The sequence below is a fragment of the Scomber scombrus genome, chromosome 21, assembly GCF_963691925.1.
Source record: "Scomber scombrus chromosome 21, fScoSco1.1, whole genome shotgun sequence".
Lineage (NCBI taxonomy): Eukaryota > Metazoa > Chordata > Actinopteri > Scombriformes > Scombridae > Scomber > Scomber scombrus.
In genome coordinates, this window is record NC_084990.1 from 14,242,525 (window position 1) to 14,266,010 (window position 23,486).

Below are 23,486 nucleotides of genomic sequence, written 5' to 3' on the forward strand. Positions count from 1 at the left end.
GCTCGCTGATATGTCTGGAGGACAAGAGATTTTCTTACTACCGTGAAGGGCGCAGCTTTGGATGTGTGCACTGCTTGTAGGAGGAAGCAGTCAGTTATATGTCAGTCTACATATAAAACACGCATATACACACAGGTGCACCACATACACCTGTCTCAAAATTGGCAGCCTCTTCACAAGCATTCTTCTGGATCCCTCCACCCCTCATCTTTCTGTCCTCCTCTCTTGCTGCCTCTCAGTGAACACCTTTCTTCTCTGTCTGCACTCCAAGTTTGGGTCCAGCTAAACTGAAAAACCTCTACAGACTGTACAAAAGTAAAGATACGGATCAAGATCCTGTATGTGCCTTTCTTGCTGTCAGGGCTCAAAATGTGTCACTGAAAGTCAAAATCAGATATGAGAGGAGGACTAAGACAATTTCTTTCACATTTCTGGCCTAAATTGAATAGTTAACCTGATATTTGTAGGCTATCAGTTCTCATATAATAGGGATATTCCTAAAATTAAAGTCGTAAGTTATGGATGTGCCGTCTGTTTTGAATTGGTTGGCAGGTTGGAAAGTGCCTCCACTCTGTAGTCTATAATTAGGAATGAGTACTAGTTTCTGGACCAACTTCACACAAAATCCTGAGATCTCCTAACCTGTACTTGATGTGTGAAACATAACAGTTTAAATCATTTTAGGGTGAGTCACCAGAAATAAACCACATTTAAAAACAACAGAGGAACAAATGTGGAAACTCTTTCCCCCCCACAATGTGACATGTGTCTCATTAAAGAGCAACAGCTATTTATAATTCAAAATGTCTTGCATTTAAGCATGAAAATGTGCAAGAGCAAGCTGGCAGCCACACATGTAGCATGCAAAGCCCCACTTCTCAGAATTATTATTATTGTTCTTTTTAATTTCACAAACATGGAAACTGAATCAAATAACCATCTAAATTTAATAAGGGTCATTGATGTGCAACAGCTGCATGATAAAGTATGATTTTGTTATGTTATTTTGCAATTTCCCTCTTGACTAATAACGTAAATCTTATCTTAAAATATTTCACCTTCTTCTTCTTTTCCTAAGTGAATTAATAGCCTACAAGCTGCTCATCTGCAATTTTCAAGTGGCACACACACACAAAAATCAATGAAACCTGTTTTTCTTTGTAGCTGACAGTCTAGTTAGCTGTTCTGTCAACATCTGGTCACTCTGAAATGTGTCATGGGTCAAGGCAGTCTTAAGATGGGGTCAGAGGTTATGACCCTGACATGCAACAGTAGTCGAAGTTTACTCAAGAAACTAAACAAATTGATCCGTGTCAGCCTACTTAAGTACAAAGTAGGCACAAGGAATTCAAGAAATGCAATTTTAAAGTTGTTTTTAAGCTCTTAGGTATTGCTTTAGTTCCCTGGTCGCTTTCTCATATAATTGCATTATAGAGCAACCTGAGGAAACTATTTGATAGACATTTTCCTGCAGTCACAATCACATTATTTCCCTTAATTTAAAATATGAGGAAATCTGTAGTTTTTAAAAGATCTGACATGTTATTACATGGTCGCTTTATATGTGTCCAAAACTGCACTGAAACCCTTTCACTTGTTTTAATAAAAGCTTCTTTGGAGTCACACGTCGGAGAAAATGGATATTAAATACCTTCCACCTGTCTGACTGCAGGCTCCGCACTCCGACACCAGCCGAGCGAAATAAACACACTCCCATCTTTTCCTCAATGAGCGATGTAAAAATGTTTTCACTTACCCCGAGCTCCTCAGTATTCACTATCCTTTAATTGTAAGTGTTTCAGAAAGCAGTCCCCTCTCTGCGGCTACACACTGGTCTGATCTACATGGCTTTCAGTTCCCGTCAGGAGGAGAGCTGCGACCCCACCTCCTCACTAAGCCCACCTGTGATGTACCTGCACAGGCGGGGTCTAATGTACCCTCCTCTTATTCCGCAACAGGCAATTATAAAGACAGGGAGGCGCCGAGACGCATATTAAGCGATTCCAGCTAGTACTCATTATTTTTCTCATCTCCAAACTAATCCACATACTCACCTGCTGATTCATTAAGCAGCCTGCCAGCACCGGTTGGACCTCTTCTTAAATACAAACTAATCCATTATTTAATTGATACCATAGAGGTTAACCCAATGGGAGAAAGAATGTCTACTCAGTTCATAGGCTTCACTCTTTACTGTTATTCTGCCAATCTACAGTATAGACATTTATGGAATCAATCTGATCAGATAGGAATCCCTGAGGCTAAATCTCATCAAATACGGGCTGCAGTCTGATGCGTTTTAATATGAGGATCCTTGACACCAGAAAGTTAGAAAACTACTGCTCTATTGGATTGAGATGTGGTGAATGTGGAGGCCACCTGACTACAGTCAACTCACGTCATGTCCAAGAAACCATTTGAAGATGATTTGTGACATGGTGTGTTATCCTGCTGGAGGTAGATAGTACACTGTGGTCAGCAACAATGCTTGGGTAGGCTGTAGTGCAAGATTTAGGGAGGATCAATTGGCAAAAATAGAATATATGTATGTTTCAATTAGTGTGTAATCACAAGAAAAAAAGGATCATTGTTTTTGTTACCTTATAAAGAACCTGTTTTATCTACTGAGGTCACTGGATGTTTTTGTCTTTTTCAGATCATTCAACCCTAGTGTGTGTGAAAATCTTAGATGATCAGCAGTTTAGGACATACTTAAACCAGCCTGTCTGGCACCAACAACCATGTCATGTTATTCCCCATTCTGATGCTTGGTTTGAACTTCAGTAGATCATCTTGACTCATGTTTATATGACTAAATGCATTGAGTTGCTGCCACATAATTTGATTCGATATTTGCATTAACAAGCAGCTGAACAGGTGGCCAGTGTGTGTATGTAATCAATTAAAATGATGCACAGTCAAATAAATGAAACAGTCAAAGTAAAATAACTTCATTACATACACTTCCCTGGCTTGGAGTCAGAACCTTTATGTTAAAACTGAAACACATGTCAACACAAATCAATCAGGGTGGACTTCCCACCTGAACTGGTGATTAGGACTGAAAAACTACAGCACACTTACAGGAGACAAATACACACTTGAATTGAGTTTGAACACCTCTTGTTGATGATTTGTCTGAGAACTTCAACAGGTAAACCTAATACGTGCCTTCAACTTCTTTATTTTCTGAAAACCTGCAGTGATTTTAAAACCTAAAAAGTGAAATAGTAACAGGAATTTAACCACAGGTTAAAAACATAAGAGCCCTGATCATAATCCAAGATCTGTAATGAGGGCACACAAATCAAATAAAACATTAAATTATAAGCTAGGTGTCAGTTTCTGGAGGCAGCGTTCAGAGTGAACTTGTTTTAAGGAAATATGGTCTTGAAAAAAACAACCAACCTGTTTAACAAATTGGTGAACAAGAGTATAAAGTTATATACTTGGTAAATTTCATTTTGTCTGTCCCACTAACTGCTTGACAAGAGAAATCTGCAGCTGCATCAACTGTTCCAGGTGGTCAATCTGTGAAAGGCAAGAAAAATCATAGATGTTTATCCATTTACACTTTACATTTTTGTGCAAGGTGTTACTTACTGATAAAATATAACTTTTCTGTAACAAGTGTGATAAAACAATGTATGTGCAAGATGTCCATTAACATGATTAAGATCTATCAAAAAGAAATAAAACAAGTTCAAAAGCAGTGAAACCAGCTCTGACCTTCGTCTTCAGGCTCAGACAGCAGCAGCCAGAGTTCTGAGGATCTGCAGTTCAAACAAAGTCAAGTGAATGCTACAGCCCTGAAGTCACAAACCGGTCATAGCACGACAAAGCCTGAGGTGCAATAATATATAAAATATCTTAAGATCTTAATACAAACATACTATTAGTCTTTGTTTTCATTTTGCATGGTGGTTCCATTTGCTCAATAATCTTCTGTATTGGATCTGCTGAAAAACAAAATATCATCTTAGAACGGCTACTTGATTTTAGCTCTGCTGTACCTCATGAGCCAGCGTGACTAATTAACATAGTAATCAAAAACACTCAATTCATAAAGTCAATAATGGAATTAATCATTACTTTGTATCACCTAATACTGTATTCTTTGCATTTTTAAAAAGGTATGCTGTTGCTTTTTTTTAAATTACATCTTACATTATACAATTTTTATGGTCTTATTTCAATAACAATTTCCCTCTTGTGAAACACTTTGTGACCTTGCTCTGTGGTAGGTGCTATATTAAATAAACTTAATTTATGTACAGCTATTCTTTCTAGTAACTCAAACTTGAATAAATAAGCAAAACAACATGATGCATTCCATAAATTGTGTATCATAAAGTACTGGGCTAATATTTAGTTTGTGTTGTACCTTCTTAAAAATAAAGACTACTTTACAGACCTAATAGTCAAAAATAGCATCTGAATTCTGCAATCACAGTGAACTTCTTAATCGACCAACCGTTGACGGACTCTGCTGAAGTTTCCTTCTTCTGCTGTGGCATCCAGGATGTCGGCTCTGAAGTTATATCTGGGCCAGTGGCAGCTGTTGAACTTTCCAGCACCTTTTGGGTCTCAGGTACCGACCTGGGCTGGGGGCAGTCAGGGGCAGCTGTAGTGCTGGTAGAAGATGTGCAGCTCTCAGTTTTGTCAGTCTTCACCGTGTTGGATCGGAAAGGAGTACTCTTAGTCTTGGCCTGTAGTTCATCCAAAATCATGGAGGTGAGGTTTCCCCCACCTTTCTCAGCAGGCAAAGTGAGTGAAAGGATGTTAGCAGAGCCATCGAAGGACTGGACAGTGGCGAGGACACCATTCATCAGCAGGCTTTTAAATATCTGCTGCACCTCCTCTGGCCACTCAGCTGGAAAGCGTTCCTTACCTGAGAGTAAAGGTTCAGAGACAGCCAGAAGGAATTACAAAAGGTAATCAAAGCCGCAAGCTCGCTCACCCATGCCACCGCGGGGCCTGAGGCATGGCGGGGCTGTGGCGTGAAGCAGAAAGTGAGAGAAAACCTGGAAGGAGGCCAAAAATGCAATGTTTCGTTCTTCCAGTAGGGGGCAGTCACAGGTAGTTACACATATGGTCTGGTGTGGTCTGGTGTGTTCAGGGCGGCCACTCATCAGTCATGTGAAGTTTGGAGTGAATTCGACAAAGCATGAGAGGTTGATGGTTCATCCACCAGGGGGCAGTAGAGTGTAACAAAACACAAGCGGTTGCGTTCAGGGTGGGACAGTGATTACACATGTGAAGTTTTGTGGAAATCGCACAATGATGATGTAAAATATGGCACTTCCTGTTTCCACTAGGGGGCGACACGAGTGAGATCGCCTATGAGCGAATGGAGACGTTGAAGTCGGCACCCTTGACCTGTGTACCAATTTTCATGATGATACGAGTTCAATAAAGCCATCAAAAAGCCAAACGTATTTTCATGGCGAGGAATTGATGGTCGCCGCGTCGCCACACGGACGCCATTACTCGTAGCTTCACAGTCTTCATAATGTAGCTTCACCAACTGGTTCTGAATGAAGTTGATGGGGCAAAGTATGGAATTTTAATGAATCTTAGTTAACTTCCTGTTACCACCGGGGGGCGCTATGAGTTACGTGGGAAGTTAATATATCGGGACGTTCAAGGCGGAGCCATCATCATGTCCAGCAAGTTTGAAGCTGATTGGATGAAGTATGTGGGCGTGAGAGCCACTCGTATGTACATGGCGAGCACGCCAAAGTTAGTTGAGCCCTGGCAGACACACCCTTTGACCTACGGATGCGCAGAGCACAACTTAAGCTCAGCTAGGTCTGGAGATGTTGCGTACCTAATTTGAACTTGATCGGGCAAACGCTGTGGGAGTTAATTTTAGGCGGGAAAAATCAAAACCAAAATGGCCGACTTCCTGTTGGGTTGAGGTCATGAGGTCAAGAGGCTTTTTTGCATATGTGGGTATAATACATATGTGTACCGAATTTTGTGAGCATAGGACAAAGTTAGCAAAATTCCCTATGGGCATTTTTGGACTTTGTAGGGGGCGCTATTCTGCCATTCTGCGTCGACCATTCTGCGTCGACCATGTGCGACCACCCAAAAATATCGAATTTCGGATGAGGCCGGACGTCCGTGCAAAAGTATAAGCATTTTCGCATTTGGGAAAGGGGCAAAATTGGGGCACGAAATGTCGGAATAATAATAATAATAATTAAAACTGCAAGCAGTGTCGAAGGGCCCTCGCACCCCCCCGTTTACCCCCCCAACTGTAACGCTGTACGTGCACGTCGGTGCGTGCGGTGGTCGCAGGGCTGTCAAAACTGGCATGTAGATGTCTTTGCTCCTGTGCCTTTAATTGAACATTGTGTGCAGCGGTTAATGTCTCCACTAGATGGCAGTCTAAGACCACAAATGAGTCTGAGTGACTTCTAAGCATAAAGGAATGTGGGTGAAGGGCCAAAAAAGCATCAATATTGAGCATTTTTGCCTGGATGGCCGACTTCCTGTTGGACTTAGGATATGGGTCCAAGAGGCTTTTTTGTGCGTCTGGACATGATACATGTATTTACCGAATTTTGTTTGTCTACGTCAATCTGAGTCGAGGGGCTTGCTTTTTTAAATTTTCTAGGGGGCGCTATTAATCAATTTTTGCGTCGGACATTTCCGCGCTCCTTAAAATATCAAAGTTTTCTCCGAGTCGGACATGATTGCAAGTTTTGGTGAGTTTTGGGGCATGTTTAGGCTGTCAAAAAGGCGTACAACTATAATAATAATAAAAATCATCCAGATTGAACATTTTAGACTGGATGGCCGACTTCCTGTTGGACTTAGGGTATGGGTCCAAGAGGCTTTTTTGTGCGTCTGGACATAATACATAGGCCTTGTAAATTTCATTTCTCTATGTCAATGTGGAAGGCGGGGCTTAAACTTTGAAATCTTCCAGGGGGCGCTGTGGAGTCATCTTCTCACTTAAAAATCCCAAACTTTGTCAGTAGTCAATATGTGTGACTGTTGAGGTATGTGTACAATTTGGTGAGTGTAGGAGTTTGTGAAAATGTACAAAATGGATAAAGGCATTAGGGGGCGCTATTGAGCTGTTGTGCCACGCCCAGAGGCAGTTATGGTCTCAAATTAAAGTGCGCCTGAGTGTGAACCTATGTGGGCAATTTGGTGATTCTGTGAAGATGGGAAAGTCCTCTAAACGCAGAGGGAAAAACGGAAAATTGACGCAGGAAATGCACAATAACTCACTTCCTGTTAGAGCGAAAAATTTGAAAAAAATAATTTGAGGGTTTACCCATGAGTGCTATGAGACCTGTAAATTTCACGAAGATCAGACAAAGTTTGTGGTCACATGACCTGCTGTTAGGGGGCGCTATGGAGACCCCTTGCCACATCCACCCCCAATGATGTTGAAATTGAAACGGCGTCACCAGGTGTGACATTTTACGCAGTGCATGTATAAACATCCGACAATGTATGGAGGAGTTATAAGGAGTTGTTTGTTTATACAAACAAACGACTGCCACGCCCACCTGGTATAACGTAGGAAAAATCTGTCGTCAAGTTTACATCATCAAGGTCTGAGGATGATACAATGCCAATCTGAAGTCTGTGGAGTCAAAACTGCAGGAGGAGTGCGTTAAAGTACGAGGCCTGCAAATGGGGAAAATGGCGACAAAAATGCACCTGTGATCCAAGATGGCCGACTTCCTGTTGGACTTAGGGTATGGGTCCAAGAGGCTTTTTTGTGCGTCTGGTCATGATATATATGAATCCTACATTTCGTTCATGTACGTGCATGTAGAAGGCGGGGCTTCATTTTTTAATGTTCTAGGGGGCGCTGTAGAGTCATTTTGGCACTTAAAAGGTTGCAGTCATACCAAAAAATAATATTCGTGAGTCTTGACGAGTGTGTCCAATTTGGTGAGTTTTAGAGTTTGTCAGTACATGCTAAGTGGGAAAAGGCATTAGGGGGCGCTACTGAGCTGTTGGGGCAAAATGTTGGGCAAATGTGGTATCAGATGAAAGAGCTCATGATTTGAAACCTACGTGGCAGGTTTCATGATTCTGAGAACATCATAAAGTCCTCAAAGCGGTGTTCGAAAAATGAAAATCGGTGCACGCCACGCCGCGTGGGCGACTTCCTGTTTGGTAAAAAAATTCCACAAAATTAATTTCCCAATGATCCGATGAGACCTATGACATATGTAAATTTCATGCAGATCCGAGAAGATTTGTGGTCACATGACCCGACGTGTGGGGGCGCTAGCGAGTCCCCTTACCACGCTTGCGTCCAATCACGTTAAATTAAATAAATTTTCACCAGCTGCGACGTGTGTGCAGAATTTCATGAGTTTTCATGCATGTTCAGGCCACCAAAAATGCGCCTAAAGTGGCGGCATAAGAACGTGAAAAATAATTAAAACTGCAAGCAGTGTCGAAGGGCCCTCGCGCATCCACGCACGTCGGACTGTGGCGCAGTCGGAGGGCGCGCAGGTAGAGGTCTTCTTACGCAGGAACGTCAGTGCTTGTCGCAGTCGCAGGGCATTGACAGCAGCCATGTAAAGGTCTTTGCTCCTGCTGCTTCAATGGAACATTGTGTGAAGGGGGGTTAATGTCTCCACTAGATGGCAGACCAAGACCAGAAATGAAAGGGGATAAGGTATTCATATAATGGTTAAACTTTGAAATCTTCCAGGGGGCGCTGTGGAGTCATTTTCTCACTTAAAAATCCCAAACTTTGTCAGTAGGCAATATGTGTGACTGTTGACGTATGTGTACAATTTGGTGATTCTGTGAAGACGGGAAAGTCCTCTAAAGGCAGAGGGAAAAATGGAAAATTGACGCAGGAAATGCACAATAACTCACTTCCTGTAAGAGCGAAAATTTTGAAAAAAATAATTTGGGGGTTTACCCATAAGTGCTATGAGTCCTGTAAATTTCACGAAGATCAGACAAAGTTTTTGGTCACATGACCTGCTGTTAGGGGGCGCTATGGAGACCCCTTGCCACACCCACCCCCAATGATGTTGAAATTGAAACGGCGTTACCAGGTGTGACATTTTACGCAGTGCATGTATTAACATCCGACAATGTATGGAAGAGTTATAAGGAGTTGTTTGTTTATACAAACAAACAACAGCCACGCCCACCTGGTATAACGTAGGAAAAATCTGTCATCAAGTTTACATAATCAAGGCCTGAGGATGATATAGTTCCAATCTGAAGTCTGTGGAGTCAAAACTGCAGGAGGAGTGCGTTAAAGTACGAGGCCTGGAAAAATGCACCTGTGGCGGAAAAAATGCACCTGTGATCCAAGATGGCCGACTTCCTGTTGGACTTAGGGTATGGGTCCAAGAGGCTTTTTTGTGCGTCTGGTCATGATATATATGAATCCTAAATTTCGTTCATGTACGTGCATGTAGAAGGCGGGGCTTCAACTTTTAATGTTCTAGGGGGCGCTGTAGAGTCATTTTGGCACTTAAAAGGTTGCGGTTATACCAAAAAATAATATTCATGAGTCTTGATGAGTGTGTCCAATTTGGTGAGTTTTAGAGCTTGTCAGTACATGCTAAGTGGGAAAAGGCATTAGGGGGCGCTACTGAGCTGTTGGGGCAAAATATTGGGCAAATGTGGTATCAGATGAAAGAGCTCATGATTTGAAACCTACGTGGCAGGTTTCATGATTCTGTGAACATCATAAAGTCCTCAAAGCGTTGTTCGAAATTGTGAAAATCGGTGCACGCCACGCCGCGTGGTCAACTTCCTGTTTGGTAAAAAAATTCCACAAAATTAATTTCCCAATGATCCGATGAGAGCTGTAACATATTTAAATTTCATGCCGATCCGAGAGGATTTGTGGTCACATGACCCGACGTTAGGGGGCGCTAGCGAGTCCCCTTACCACGCTTGCGTCCAATCACGTTAAATTAAATAAATTTTCACCAGCTGCGACGTGTGTGCAGAATTTCATGAGTTTTCATTTATGTTCAAGCCGCCAAAAATGCGATTCATGACACGGCATAAGAACGTGAATAATAATAATAATAATAATAATAATAATAATAAGAATCCTGGCAAAAGCAATAGGTCCCTCACTGACTTGTCAGTGCTCGGGCCCTAATAATAAGAATCCTGGCAAAAGCAATAGGTCCCTCACTGACTTGTCAGTGCTCGGGCCCTAATAATAATAAGAATCCTGGCAAAAGCAATAGGTCCCTCACTGACTTGTCAGTGCTCGGGCCCTAATAATAACAATAATAATTAAAACTGCAAGCAGTGTCGAAGGGCCCTCGCGCATCCACGCACGTCGGACTGTGGCGCAGTCGGAGGGCGCGCAGGTAGAGGTCTTCTTACGCAGGAACGTCAGTGCTTGTCGCAGTCGCAGGGCATTGACAGCAGCCATGTAAAGGTCTTTGCTCCTGCTGCTTCAATGGAACATTGTGTGAAGGGGGGTTAATGTCTCCACTAGATGGCACACCAAGACCAGAAATGAAAGGGGATAAGGTATTCATATAATGGTTAAACTTTGAAATCTTCCAGGGGGCGCTGTGGAGTCATTTTCTCACTTAAAAATCCCAAACTTTGTCAGTAGGCAATATGTGTGACTGTTGACGTATGTGTACAATTTGGTGATTCTGTGAAGACGGGAAAGTCCTCTAAAGGCAGAGGGAAAAATGGAAAATTGACGCAGGAAATGCACAATAACTCACTTCCTGTAAGAGCGAAAATTTTGAAAAAAATAATTTGGGGGTTTACCCAGGAGTGCTATGAGTCCTGTAAATTACACAAAGATCAGACAAAGTTTGTGGTCACATGACCTGCTGTTAGGGGGCGCTATGGAGACCCCTTGCCACATCCACCCCCAATGATGTTGAAATTGAAACGGCTTGAACAGGTGTGACATTTTACGCACTGCATGTATAAACATCCGACAAAGTATTGAGGAGTTATAAGGAGTTGTTTGTTTATACAAACAAACGACTGCCACGCCCACCTGGTATAACGTAGGGAAAATCTGTTATCAAGTTTACATCATCAAGGTCTGAGGATGATACAGTTCTAATCTGAAGTCACTGCAGTTAAAACTGCAGGAGGAGTGCGTTATAGTACGAGGGCTGGAAATGGGGAAAATAGCGGCAAAAATTCACCTGTGATCCAAGATGGCCGACTTCCTGTTGGACTTAGGGTATGGGTCCAAGAGGCTTTTTTGTGCGTCTGGTCATGATATATATGAATCCTAAATTTCGTTCATGTACGTGCATGTAGAAGGCGGGGCTTCAACTTTTAATGTTCTAGGGGGCGCTGTAGAGTCATTTTGCCACTTAAAAGGTTGCGGTTATACCAAAAAATAATATTCGTGAGTCTTGACAAGTGTGTCCAATTTGGTGAGTTTGAGAGCTTGTCAGTACATACTAGGTGGGAAAAGGCATTAGGGGGCGCTACTGAGCTGTTGGGGCAAAATATTGGGCAAATGTGGTATCAGATGAAAGAGCTCATGATTTGAAACCTACGTGGTAGGTTTCATGATTCTGTGAACATCATAAAGTCCTCAAAGCGGTATTCGAAAAATGAAAATCGCTGCACGCCACGCCGCGTGCACAACTTCCTGTTTGGTAAAAAACTTCCACAAAATTAATATCTACATGATCCGATGACAGCTGTAACATACTTAAATTTCATGCTGATCCGAGAGTATTTTTGGACACATGACCCGACGTTAGGGGGCGCTAGCGAGTCCCCTTACCACGCTTGCGTCCAATCACGTTGAATTAAATAAATTTACACCAGCTGCGACGTGTGTGCTGAATTTCATGAGTTTTCATGCATGTTCAGGCCACGAAAAATGCAATTCATTATGCGTCTCTTGAATAATAATAATAATAATAATAATTCCGGCAATTACAATAGGTCCCTCACTGACTTGTCAGTGCTCGGGCCCTAATAATAAACATTACAATTTCAATAGGGCTTTCGCCAGGAGACTTGCAGTCGCCGCTCGGGCCCTAATTAGGGTCAAAATTTGAATTAATGCCAGAGAGAAACAATAACAGCACTACTGCCTTACCAGTGAGGGTGCACCGGGTGATCTGAAAGGGGAGCTTCAGCAGGTGTGTGGGGATGGGCAAGATTCGGGATCTTGGAACCTTCTCTGTGTTGGCGTAGTCTGCGTAGATGACACTCATCTCATTCTCACTGGCTTCCAGGACCACCGCACGGTACCAGTTATTATCAGCTGAAAAAAATAACGTTTATTTCATATAGCAGCTTTGTGACGATTAACAGGGGAAAATAAAAGAGAAAATAGCATAACAGGAATATTTGTTTACCTTCATGCCAACCTCCAGAAGGTATTTTTTGTGCATTTCACTGCCTTGATCTGCTTGTGTATTCATGTAATATGCTTTAGTAATTCACTAAATATGCAATTTTTTTCATCGAAACAATAAAAAAAAAAAAAAAAAAAAAATCTTATTAGCCAATGTACTGACAATACAGACATTAGCTGTAAGGTAGCTAGCAACACACGCACAAACCTTTGTGTATGGGAGTATATTGTGTTTGACTAAACCCAAACTCTATTGCTTTGTTATTTCCCCCCAAACTCTCTCCAATTCTCATCTTTTTAACATTTATAAACTTTGCGATAAGCTCAAGTTGAAACGTTTTCAATTATATATCATATTTTTATCTTCTTGTGTCATTCAATTATCTTTGTATGCAAGAACGCTGCCTTTGCTTTACTTTTCACCAAATTTGCTTCGTTTTCCGTTTGGACACACAGTAAGGTCGACAACCTGCACAAATTGTACAAAATGTTTCATATTTGGTAAACATTCAGATAGGCTTCTGAAAAAGCCTTGAACCCAACATTTAAGAGAAGACAATGATCATTTTACTCACAGAGCTGCCTCTTAAAACATGATGCACCTTTACCAGCTAAGGACCTAAAGACAGCATTGAAAACTCCATTAAAACAGACCCTGTTGTTAGCTGGGCTGCGGAATGTATGCCAGGCTATAGTCTCCTACTTGTATGCTGTGTTTAAAGCAGAGCCGGTCCTACGCTCGGCTGCTCACATGCTGTGTAATTATTTCTACAAGCAGACACCAAATTACCAGCTCAGGTGTGCAGGGGCAACGACTGCAGGTGGGGTCTCGAGACCAGTCAGAGAGCAAACATATCAGCTGGTTAGGAGAATGAGGGAAAGAGATAGATAGCAACAGATTTGTTTGCATGAGAGGAGAGTATAGCTGACTGATGGGTCAGCTGGTTTGTCCTCATAGGGTGACTTGCCTGTAATCATTTAACAATGTGTGGTAATGATACTGCCTGAGCAGAGATGGGGTTTTCCCAGCTGTAAATATGTTAAACTCTAAATGCAGTATTCTCATAAACCGTGATGTCATGTGAACATCCACCTCACTGGGCTATAAAAACTATCACATCTTAAATAGTAGTCTAGATAAGTCAATATAATGATGTAACATTAATATAAAAATATAACTATTAATTATTTTTTTCAAATTTGTATGTTTACTAAACTTTGTTGCTAGTTACTTCTAGTTTCAAATTAGACAACTCATAACAGATTTTGGAGAAAATTTGACTAACAGAAAGGGCACTGTGAGCGCAAGACTAAAAATTAACTTGGCTACTGCAGCACGTTGTAGTTTTCAGCAGGCACCATGTCTATTTGGCAATGTGACAGAAAGACCACATGTTGAATTTAAATGAGAACTTTTCCAGTGATGGTGTATTTATTGAATACTAAGTGTGTTCCTCACCAGAGAACTGGGCACAACAAGCAGCCCCTGGGGCAAGTTTGCTCTGGACATTGGAGGATAAAGAGGCCTGGTTGTTGCTACAGTAGGCGGCCAGCTCCATCATCACCTCCTGAAGCTTCTGCTGATCCACTGCAAAAATGACAACAGCAGATTTTCATCATTCTTGCATGTTCTTACTAGAGACACAGAAGTAATAAGTGAGTGTTCTTACCCTGGCTGGGACCAATCAGGTAGAATAGGGAAGGACTAGTGACAGCTGCAATGTAAGGTTGAAAGCTCTCTTTGAGAGGCAGCTCTGTAGTTTTCCAGTCCATTGGAAAAGATGGAGCTGAAAAAGAATTGCACACCATTTCAATCAGGCTCCTCAAATGATCAAACAATGCATTTCATTCTGAAGATGCTGCCTCTAACTGACCTGATGGTGCTGCCACAGGCAGGTCATTAGTTGGTATCTCCTTAGAATTGCCTGTCTGGTTGGAGACTTGCACTTGTATTTGGCTGTGATCGTTTTCCTTTACACCCTCTTGCTGTTTGCCTCCAGAGGCCGTGCTTGTATGTGTCTCTTTGGGGATCTCTCCAGGGACTTTGGCTAGTTGCTCAGCAATTAGGGCAGCTGCCACATTCTGTCCTCTGCTCTCCAGCTCTACACCGTAACCTTGTTCAGTGACAGAGCGGACACATGCGGAGAGCTGCTCACCATCCATCCGAGTCTGGAACCAGAGTAGAGCTTCACTGCTCCACTCTGAACCCAGGGGCTCCACACCTGAATACAAACATACACACCTTGTAAAAAAACATTCCGAATACAAATTGCAGGATCACCTCCGTGCCATTTTTTTATGAAAAAGTGCAAAAATTCATCTTTAATTGTTCAAAATGTATGTCTGTTTTTCAGACTCAAGCTCTCAGGCTGAACATGCCAAGAAACTGTATTTTGACGTCACAGATTTGATTTGCCACATGTTTAATATAGGGTCACATTTGGAAAAGATATGAAATAAAAACGACATAAAACTTCTTCCATTTAACATGGAAGAAAACACCTTCACACTTTCTTCTTAATACCGACACACACACACACACACACACACACACACACACACACACACACACACACACACACACACACACACACACACACACACACACACACACACACACACACACACACACACACACACACACACACACACACACACACACACACACACACACACACACAACCTGTGAGCCAGCAGCGAATGGCCTGGAAGGGGAGTGTCAGGAGTTGGGGTTTAATGGATCTGAGGTGGCCCTCGTCCATCTTCATGCTATAACCATAGTCCACAAAGTACACCACCACATTGTGTTCAGACTGCTCCTTTACCATCACACGATACCAGGCTCCATCACCTGGAGAGCAAAAAGCAGATCATGTACAATAAATTCACCCAAAACAAACAAGAAAAAAGATCATTCTGAATGTAATCTGACCAAAATCATCAGGGTATTGTTCCATGGGTTTACTGAAATGTGTTCAACTTTCAGCCAAAGAATAACTTGCCACAGTAACAGTCTGTCTTAAGAACTGACAGTGTTTATGACAACTAGTGGTGCTATTAGGTAGTCTCACCAGGAAACATGGCACAACAGGGCTCTCCCACTTTGGGCACGAAAGGTGAAGCATCTGACTCACAATGCAGCTTCAGTTCAGCCCCCAGCTCTATCAGCCGCTGATGATCTGACAAAGAGACACACACAAACATAAACTCAAGTCTTGTTGGGACATCTGAAATAATTTGAAACTTGGTTGTAACATATCAACTGCAGCGCTTATCATAGTTTAAGATATTAGGAATAACTTTTTGTATTTCAGAAAACATCGGTCCAATTTTGTGGAGACAATGTAAATTTGTGTCCATAAAATATATGCCCGAAGACAAAGTGAATACTTAGTTGATTCGAGGTTACTAGCCTCTAAAATGTAATAGGATGAAAACACACAATCTAAATCAGCATTATTTCTGCATAAAAAACTCTTACTAGCACTCATTACCAGCCAGTTGAGCTTTTTGTAGTCTAAAATTAATAACAGCGGCTCTCTAGAAACATCCACACCTGTAGGGTTGTCAATGCGGCAGAAAAACCCTCCAGGGTTCTCCACGACACTGGCTAGCAGCGCCACTGTCTGGCCTTCACTGGGAAGCTCAGCAAAAGACCACACCAGGCGTTCACTGACTGGAGGAGACACTGAAGAGCAAACATTCATCACATACATATGTCACTTTTTGTGGTATAAAATTCTCAGTAGTAGGTGGTAGCTGAGACAGCTGCTTACAATGAGTGAAAATAACAGGTTTATGATACAACAGCCACAAAGAGAGCCTTAAGTGGCATTTCAATTATCAGTAGCATAATATTACATTTCTTGTAATATCCACACACTTATCCCAAAAAAGAACAATCATTCAATCATTCCTGATAAGATTTCTGATGTTTCAGTCCAAACTTGATATTTTCATTTTCAACTTTTTCCTTGCATGTTGCATCTATAGGGCATTTTGACTGGGACTGAATGTAAATTTTAAGGTATATATTTAAAACAATTCTCACCGTGTGGTTCTGCAGTAGCAGGAGGAGCTGTTGTCTGGTCGGGCTGCTGGTCACCACTGCTGTTAATAGGAGCAGGAACCGCATACCCAGCAGAAATTAGCAGCTCGGTGACATTGCCCTGAGGATCACTGGCCTCATCAATCATAGCCACCAAAGCCTTGCCCTCTTGCGCTCCATGGATCTCAATGCGTAGTATTCTGTTTGATACCCTTCGTTGCAGGGCCAACAAGCATTCCTCTGACCAGCTCTCCCCAACAGGCTGCACCCCTGGAAAAGACCCCAATCGAGTGTGAGACAACTTCTTTAAAAGGAGACTCAAAGATGTGAGTATCAATACATACATTTTTCAGAAGTAATTGTGGTATCTACTCAAATATAACCCTTCAGATTTGCTCAGTGTGACAACCCCTGTTCGAACATTTTTAATGGTCTGAGTTCTAGAACACGTCTTGTAATATCAAATAGAAGAAGTTGCTTAATGCTGACAGACTGAAGGACAGGGCCACATCACGATTACATTACTGGTCCAAAGTAAATAATGAAGGTAAAGGAGGTTTAAGGTAGATTTCTTTTGAACAGTTGAGTGACACCGGCTTGTGTCTCAATATAGAGCCACCAAACATATACAGTAATTTTACCCACTGTGCTAATTTTCTAAACATTAAAATGTGTGTCACAGTGAAAACACCACCTGCTAGACCACAAGGCATAGCTTGCATGGGAAGGGCCAGAAGTGAGGTGCTGATGGGTTGCAATTGGCCTAAATCCACTTCTTCAGAGTTACCGAAATCCAGGTAACCAACACAAACCCGCTCCTCTGAAGAATATGCCAGCACTTTGGCCCTGTACCACTGCTTATCCTCTGGAGGGAAACACATGGAGGTCAGATGATGGATTAACAGTTTGAAATCTTGTGTGTCCTGTATTGGCTTGTTTAGTTACAATATTATATCCAAGCTCATTATTTAAATGGAACAAGAATTCATAATTGAAACTGAATTGAAATAAGCCATATTTTAATTAAACAACGCGCAACAGTGATATATTCATGATGTTTGCATGTGTGTTGTACCTGAGAACTGGGCACAGCAAACAGTGCCAGGTGCTGGTCTGAAGTTCTGGGGTTCTGCCACCTGACAGCAGTGCTCCCTCAGCTTCAATTGCAACTCTTGAATCACTCCTGTCAATGAATGAACTGTGTCATTCTACAAGTTGTAAACAATGCCAGGATAAAATATTTTAAAGGGGAATTTTAGAGGAAACCATGTACACAAACTAAAGCAATGCTTCAGATAAACTGAGAGGAGACTTGAGAAGGATAGTGACTGATTTGCTTTTTGCATTTTCCTCTAATTGTGACTCTTAACATCAGCCAATTTGTTGAGGTCTCAAGGTTTAAGTTGCATGTGCCAGAACAAATGCTACTTACCAGCGTTTTCCACCTTCTGTACAACAATATCATTTGGTGACTGGAAGTGGGTGACCACAACAGTGAAGGAGTCACCCACTGCCTGTGTCAGTGGCTCTGGCGGCTGAGCCCAGGTGTTGGCATCCTTCCCATCGGAGCACCGCCTGAAGTTATCGAAGGATGCGTTCATCATGTCACCTAAGGAGATCAAAAGAATTACTGAAACGGTCTTCTTGTAAGAAATATTAACAGGAAGAATAATTTTCCTAGTTAGAAATAATGATTTTAACACCATGGCACAATTACACATGGAGTGTTGTTTGTCTTGTGTTTGATATGGAGCCAAATATACAGCAGAAACATAAAGCCTGATAAATGCAGACGCCTGACAGTCCATTGACGTGTTGCTAGTAACCACTCTAATTGTATTATAGAGCCCAACTGACATATTGATTAGTCAATATTATCAACTAATATTAACCTAAAGATATATCCATCCGGTGTATATGTTGTCCAATATGTGCAGGTATTTTTTTAAAGTATACAAACCGTTATGCTTACAAATTTTGTTCCTTATTGCTGCAAACTGATCTGAGATCTGGGGGAAAGCACCCATGAAGCTGACTTACTTATTTCCTGCTCAGTTGGTGCAACACTGACGGTTTCTTCTGCTGCATAACCGTGTTCAAGAAGCATCGTACTTAGCTGCTTTCCTAAAAGAAAAAACAGCGACAATGCTACTGCCTTTAAATTCAGACTTTAATTAGTAATTCTTTTAATTGTGCATTCATATCACAAATCATACTTCATCGATCATAAATGAATCATAAGTATCAGCCATCCTAACACTGTATCACCTACCCATAGAAAGCAGGATGTCCACAGCATGGATGCGACCATTCTCTTGTGTTTCCACCACCTTTGCAGTGAAAGTCTTGCCGGCCAACTGTTGCCTCAATGCAATACAGCACTCACCAGACCAGGTGCCAGTCACTGGCACCACTCCAGCAATACGGCACTCCATTGCCTAGAGGGAATAGATAGACAGCTAGTGTCATCATGGCAGCAATAAAAGACCGTAGACTGTCATGGCGAATGTTATGTCATGACCATCTTGTATGTCAAGACAACTACTGTGTGTTATTTAAAGTTATGAGGGTTTCTGTACATTTATAATCATTGAACCATAATATATACTTTAACACTGATTGTCACACTGGACACATGAAAAAAATGCAACTAATTTGTATGGTGGGAACATGCACTCACACATGGACAAAATGGCTGAATATTGGTGGCCAGGGGTCTGATCCTGTCCACAGGGACATTTTCCTCATTGCCAAAGTCAATGTAAAGGACTTTAGCTGTCTTCTGGTCAGCAGCCAAAGTCTGGACCAGGCCTCGGTACCAGTTCTACACATGAAAATAAAATAAAAAAATACAGTGAGTGGAGGAAAGAAAATATGTAACACAGTGTGCATACAAAAACTTGTGCCGCTTCATATCGTTTGAAAAGGCTCACCAAATCAGTGGAGAACTGTACCGCGCAGACCTCCCCACCACTAGGTACATGTGTCGTCACTGAGGGGCAGATGTAGGTTTTCTGGAGCTCTGTGCTGATGCATTGGAGAGCATTAATAAGCTCTGGGCTTTGGGCAATGAGAAAAAACCTACCAGGGCTGTAGAACTCCAAAACGGTTGCCTAAAAAAATAGTTACAACAAACAGATGTTGCAATTTGGTATTTAACACCACAAAAAAAGAAGTCAAACTGGGTGTTTTGTACCTCAAAGTCTGCTCCCTTAATGGATTTAGTTTTCTGCAAGTCCTTCAAATAGACTCTCTGGAGGTTGGATGCATCTCCCTGCTTTAATAAACAAATATCAAATTTAGAGCTTGAGACTTACTTCCATTAGGAGGATCATCAAAGCACTGCAGTTACCTTTGAGTCGACCAGGAGAGCTTTGTCTGCTATCACTGGGGAAGTAGTTGTTTCATTTGCTTTCTCTCTACAATATGAGGAAAAAAGTGAGCAGATTCTATTTACTAGATATAATATACCAATTCCACAATAGGATTTCATTGTTACTACTGTACAGTCCAGTGACAGTTAGTCACTGAACCAGCTTACTTTACAGGTTCTGAATCAAGGGGTTTGCACAAGTGTCTGTGTGCCTTCCAGTCTTCTGTCTGGCACACCACAGAGCAGTAAGGCGTCTTCTTGCAGCGCTTGCATCGAAAATTCCCTGTCAGGTGAACACAGGTGAATTAGAAAGTGATTACTGTACCAATTCTGAACAAGCAGAGGTGTCCCCTGAGCTTTGTTGATACAATTGCTTGACACTGACGAAATAACCACAAGAAATGTGTGGCATACCATGTACCATAATGTTATGTCATAATTAAAATCTATACATATCTATCAATCTATACATTTCTTTTTTCACTGACCCACAATCATCTTCATCCAATAACCAGTTGACATTGATACACATAGTTCCAGAAAACATCTTGCCATTGCTGGTATTGGCTTACATGACCTGAAGACAAAATCCTTGTATGCATATATTATGTATGACACTAACATGTTTTCAATTGTACATCTGCAGATAGCGTTTCCCATTGATTTTATAGACTGTGGCGGCCCGCCAGTCTAATTTTTTGCTTTTAAGACAAATGTATTTTCAAATGAGATATAGGACGATATCGTGATCTTCATTTGTGTGGATTTTATTATTAAACTGAATGAAGTTGTGACAACTTTCCACTGTCTGTGTCTCTACTGCACGGAGGCTCAGCTCTGCCCCTCTGAGATAGAGGATAGGAGGAGCAGCTTACGTTAGCCTCTGCTGCCGTTTGCTGTCACTTCTCATCAGGTTGCTCTCCTCTGCTCTCAGAGTCTGTTCAATGTGGCAACACTACAACTTTATTCCTCCTCACTGTTCTATATAAAGGTCTGGACACTGAAGAGGTGGACAGAGTTGCTCCGTCAGTAAGCGGCTACAGGACGCTGTTATTAGTAGCTGTGGTCGAGCAAGCTAGAGAGTGAGTGAAGTAAGGGAGTGGTGACAGTAAGAAAGCCGGTAAATAAAGATCAATACGTTATTTTCTGATTGTTTCACAGCAGTTATGTTCAACAGCACAAATAAACTTCCCCACACACCTCCACTCAACCCTGCAGCTCCACCTCAAACCTCTGAATCTGAAATACCTGTGTGCTGTTTAATCACAGCAGCAAGATTATACTTTAGTTGGTTCAGTTTTTTTTTTAAAAGCAGAGTCTTAATGAGAGATCTTCTTTATTTCCATCTGTAAAATAAATCACCTCCGATCCTGATCCACTTTGAAGACATCTGGAAGTTGAGTCTTTTATTGATTAGCAGACAGTTAGTTTAGTTATTTGAAGAAACACAATATAACAAAAGGTATTTACTGAAACAGTATTTTATATATTCATAAGTAATTAACTAGATGAAATTAGATAATCACTTCTGCTTTCTTTGTTTCACAGCGGAAATATGGGCACTGGTCTTTTTTGATTGTTTGATTGGAAGTAAAATTTCTTTCTTGTGCTTTGTGGGTGTGTCGTCACCAGTTCAACCATTAGTTAAATTACTAACGCACAAAAAAAATTTCTAGATATAACCTCTTAATGTTGCTCTCAGAGTGCACCAGAATGATGTATTTGACTTTGTGTCAAATACATATGACCCCCATAGAGGGTCTGACTGAGACCTCACCACCATATTCTCTCAAAATTCTGTGGGAAACACTGAGATACCTATGTGTTGAAGTACCCCAATACAATGGCACAAACCTGTGAAACTTGTTGCCAATGATTGTCGAATGAGTATCGACTTTTAAACCAGTAAAATCCACTGGGGTGGAGCCTCTGGCTGGAATAAAAACCATGTATACTGGAACTTTACATACTCCTTTATGCAGTATTATGACTTTAATGTCTGCAGTATTACCTTGCTGACCACAGTAGTTGCAGAAGTACACAGTCAGTGCTGGTGGCATGGATCCTAACATCTGTGAAGACAGAAAAACACTGAGGAAAGGACTTTCATTTAGACAGAACACACTTATTTAGCCAATGATGGAAAAAAAGTCCGACACATACTGCAGATTTATCCCTCATGGGTGGTAAATTAATTGGACCTGCAAAAAATAAAAAATGGGAAATTAAATTGTTGAAATAAATTATGCAACATTTGGTTGCAAACAAAATCATCATTGGGTATCGGCAACCAAAATGTCACTAAGGAGGTACGTGTCCGATAATGGACTCTGCTCTAATGCTCATTTAATTAAACGATAATGGCGGTATTGACTTACCATCTCCTATGGCGCTTGCCGCGGGCCGCACAGGTGTTGCAGCGGACATGGTGAGCGACGCGGTGCATAGAGCCATGGGGCTCGAAGATGGTTTCCTCAAGGGTAGGTTAGGCCGTACCAAGTTTGGGGAAAACGAGCTTTTCATAGCGGCAGCTGTCAACATCTTTCAAGTTATACAAGGTCAGACAGTTTATAAAAAATATGAGGAACATTTATAAGGGCATGCGAAGCGCAAAATTTTTTGGCTACACTGAAAAAAACTGCACTTTATCATCATTTTAATGCTAGCACGTTAGCTAGCTAATAAAAACGGTTATTGTTTGGCAAAAATTACTCCAGCGAACGTAAATAATGTTGTACTAAGAAGCACAACTAAATGTCCACATAAACAAGTATATATCAATGTGTAAGTTATGGTTTTAAAGTTATTTTTTGGAAAGTCAATGTTTTACCTGAGGCACGTGTTGGAAGAAGAGGTTGAAGTATTGCACATGCGCAGTAGCGTCACCTGCAGAGAGGTCAAAAGGTCAGGATGAATTTAACACGCTCTTGCTTCTGCCTCTAAAACAATGGCAACTACATATTGACCTGCGATGCTATATTGTATTTTTTGTTTGATAGTTGTTTTCAATATTGTAATAATGGCTGAACATGTTTTGTCCCCACTTAAGCTTACTGTGAATTTATATAGCGTAGACAGTTATTCTGGAATTTTTTTTAATTCATTCATTTATTTATTTTTACAAAATCACGTTTCCACATTGTTTACATATTTATTTATACATAAGTGACAGGAAATGTCAAAATACATTATAATCCTCTCAACTTGATGTTGTAAAGGCTGTGTATTGCTGTATGCAGACTACGCATGTGCTAAGGGTAGTTAGAGTAAAAAAGCTAGGTTAAAATAGATTAAAAAGGCAGAAGAAAAGTAAAATGAAATTAAAGAGATAAAGTTTAGTAAAAGCTGAACTAAAAACAGGTTAAAAAAAGGAATTAAAAAGACAAAAGAAACTTGAATAAAACTGATAAGATAAAACTTATAGAATGATTATAATAAAATGAACACAATTTTAAAACATCAAAACAAGTAGAACATAAATAGACTAAAAAGACTATAAACTATTCCGAATCAAATGGTTCTGCACTCTTATCTTGATTCTGATAGTGTCACTTTATAATACTTAATAGTATGTTTATTGTTGTACTTACATGTATCATTTATTAAAAACATAGATTTAAAAAAAGTCATTTTATTGGTTCATTAACAGGTGGAGGAGTACCTGCCGTGCGGTTACGTCGCACTGACGTCACGGCGCACTGGGCTGTCATTGGTTGATATCAGCTCATCTCTTCTCC

General features: G+C 41.1%; 1 protein-coding gene across 1 annotated transcript; it reads right to left on the reverse strand.

Moving 5' to 3' along the window:
• Positions 1-3,459: 3,459 nt before the first annotated feature.
• On the reverse strand, positions 3,460-22,272 carry tdrd1 (tudor domain containing 1). The gene is made up of 25 exons (XM_062442927.1): positions 22,128-22,272; positions 21,913-21,950; positions 21,761-21,821; positions 19,918-20,032; positions 19,754-19,795; positions 19,573-19,663; positions 19,310-19,489; positions 19,057-19,200; positions 18,649-18,814; positions 18,417-18,500; positions 17,809-17,985; positions 17,452-17,559; positions 17,071-17,241; positions 16,380-16,646; positions 15,885-16,016; positions 15,400-15,507; positions 15,012-15,179; positions 14,203-14,550; positions 13,999-14,115; positions 13,788-13,916; positions 12,068-12,235; positions 4,475-4,891; positions 3,894-3,959; positions 3,730-3,773; positions 3,460-3,531 (listed from the first exon to the last, which is right to left on the reverse strand). The coding sequence occupies exons 1-25, from the start codon at positions 22,270-22,272 to the stop codon at positions 3,460-3,462; spliced, it is 3,558 nt and encodes a 1,185-aa protein (XP_062298911.1).
• Between the last annotated feature and the right edge of the window lie 1,214 nt (positions 22,273-23,486).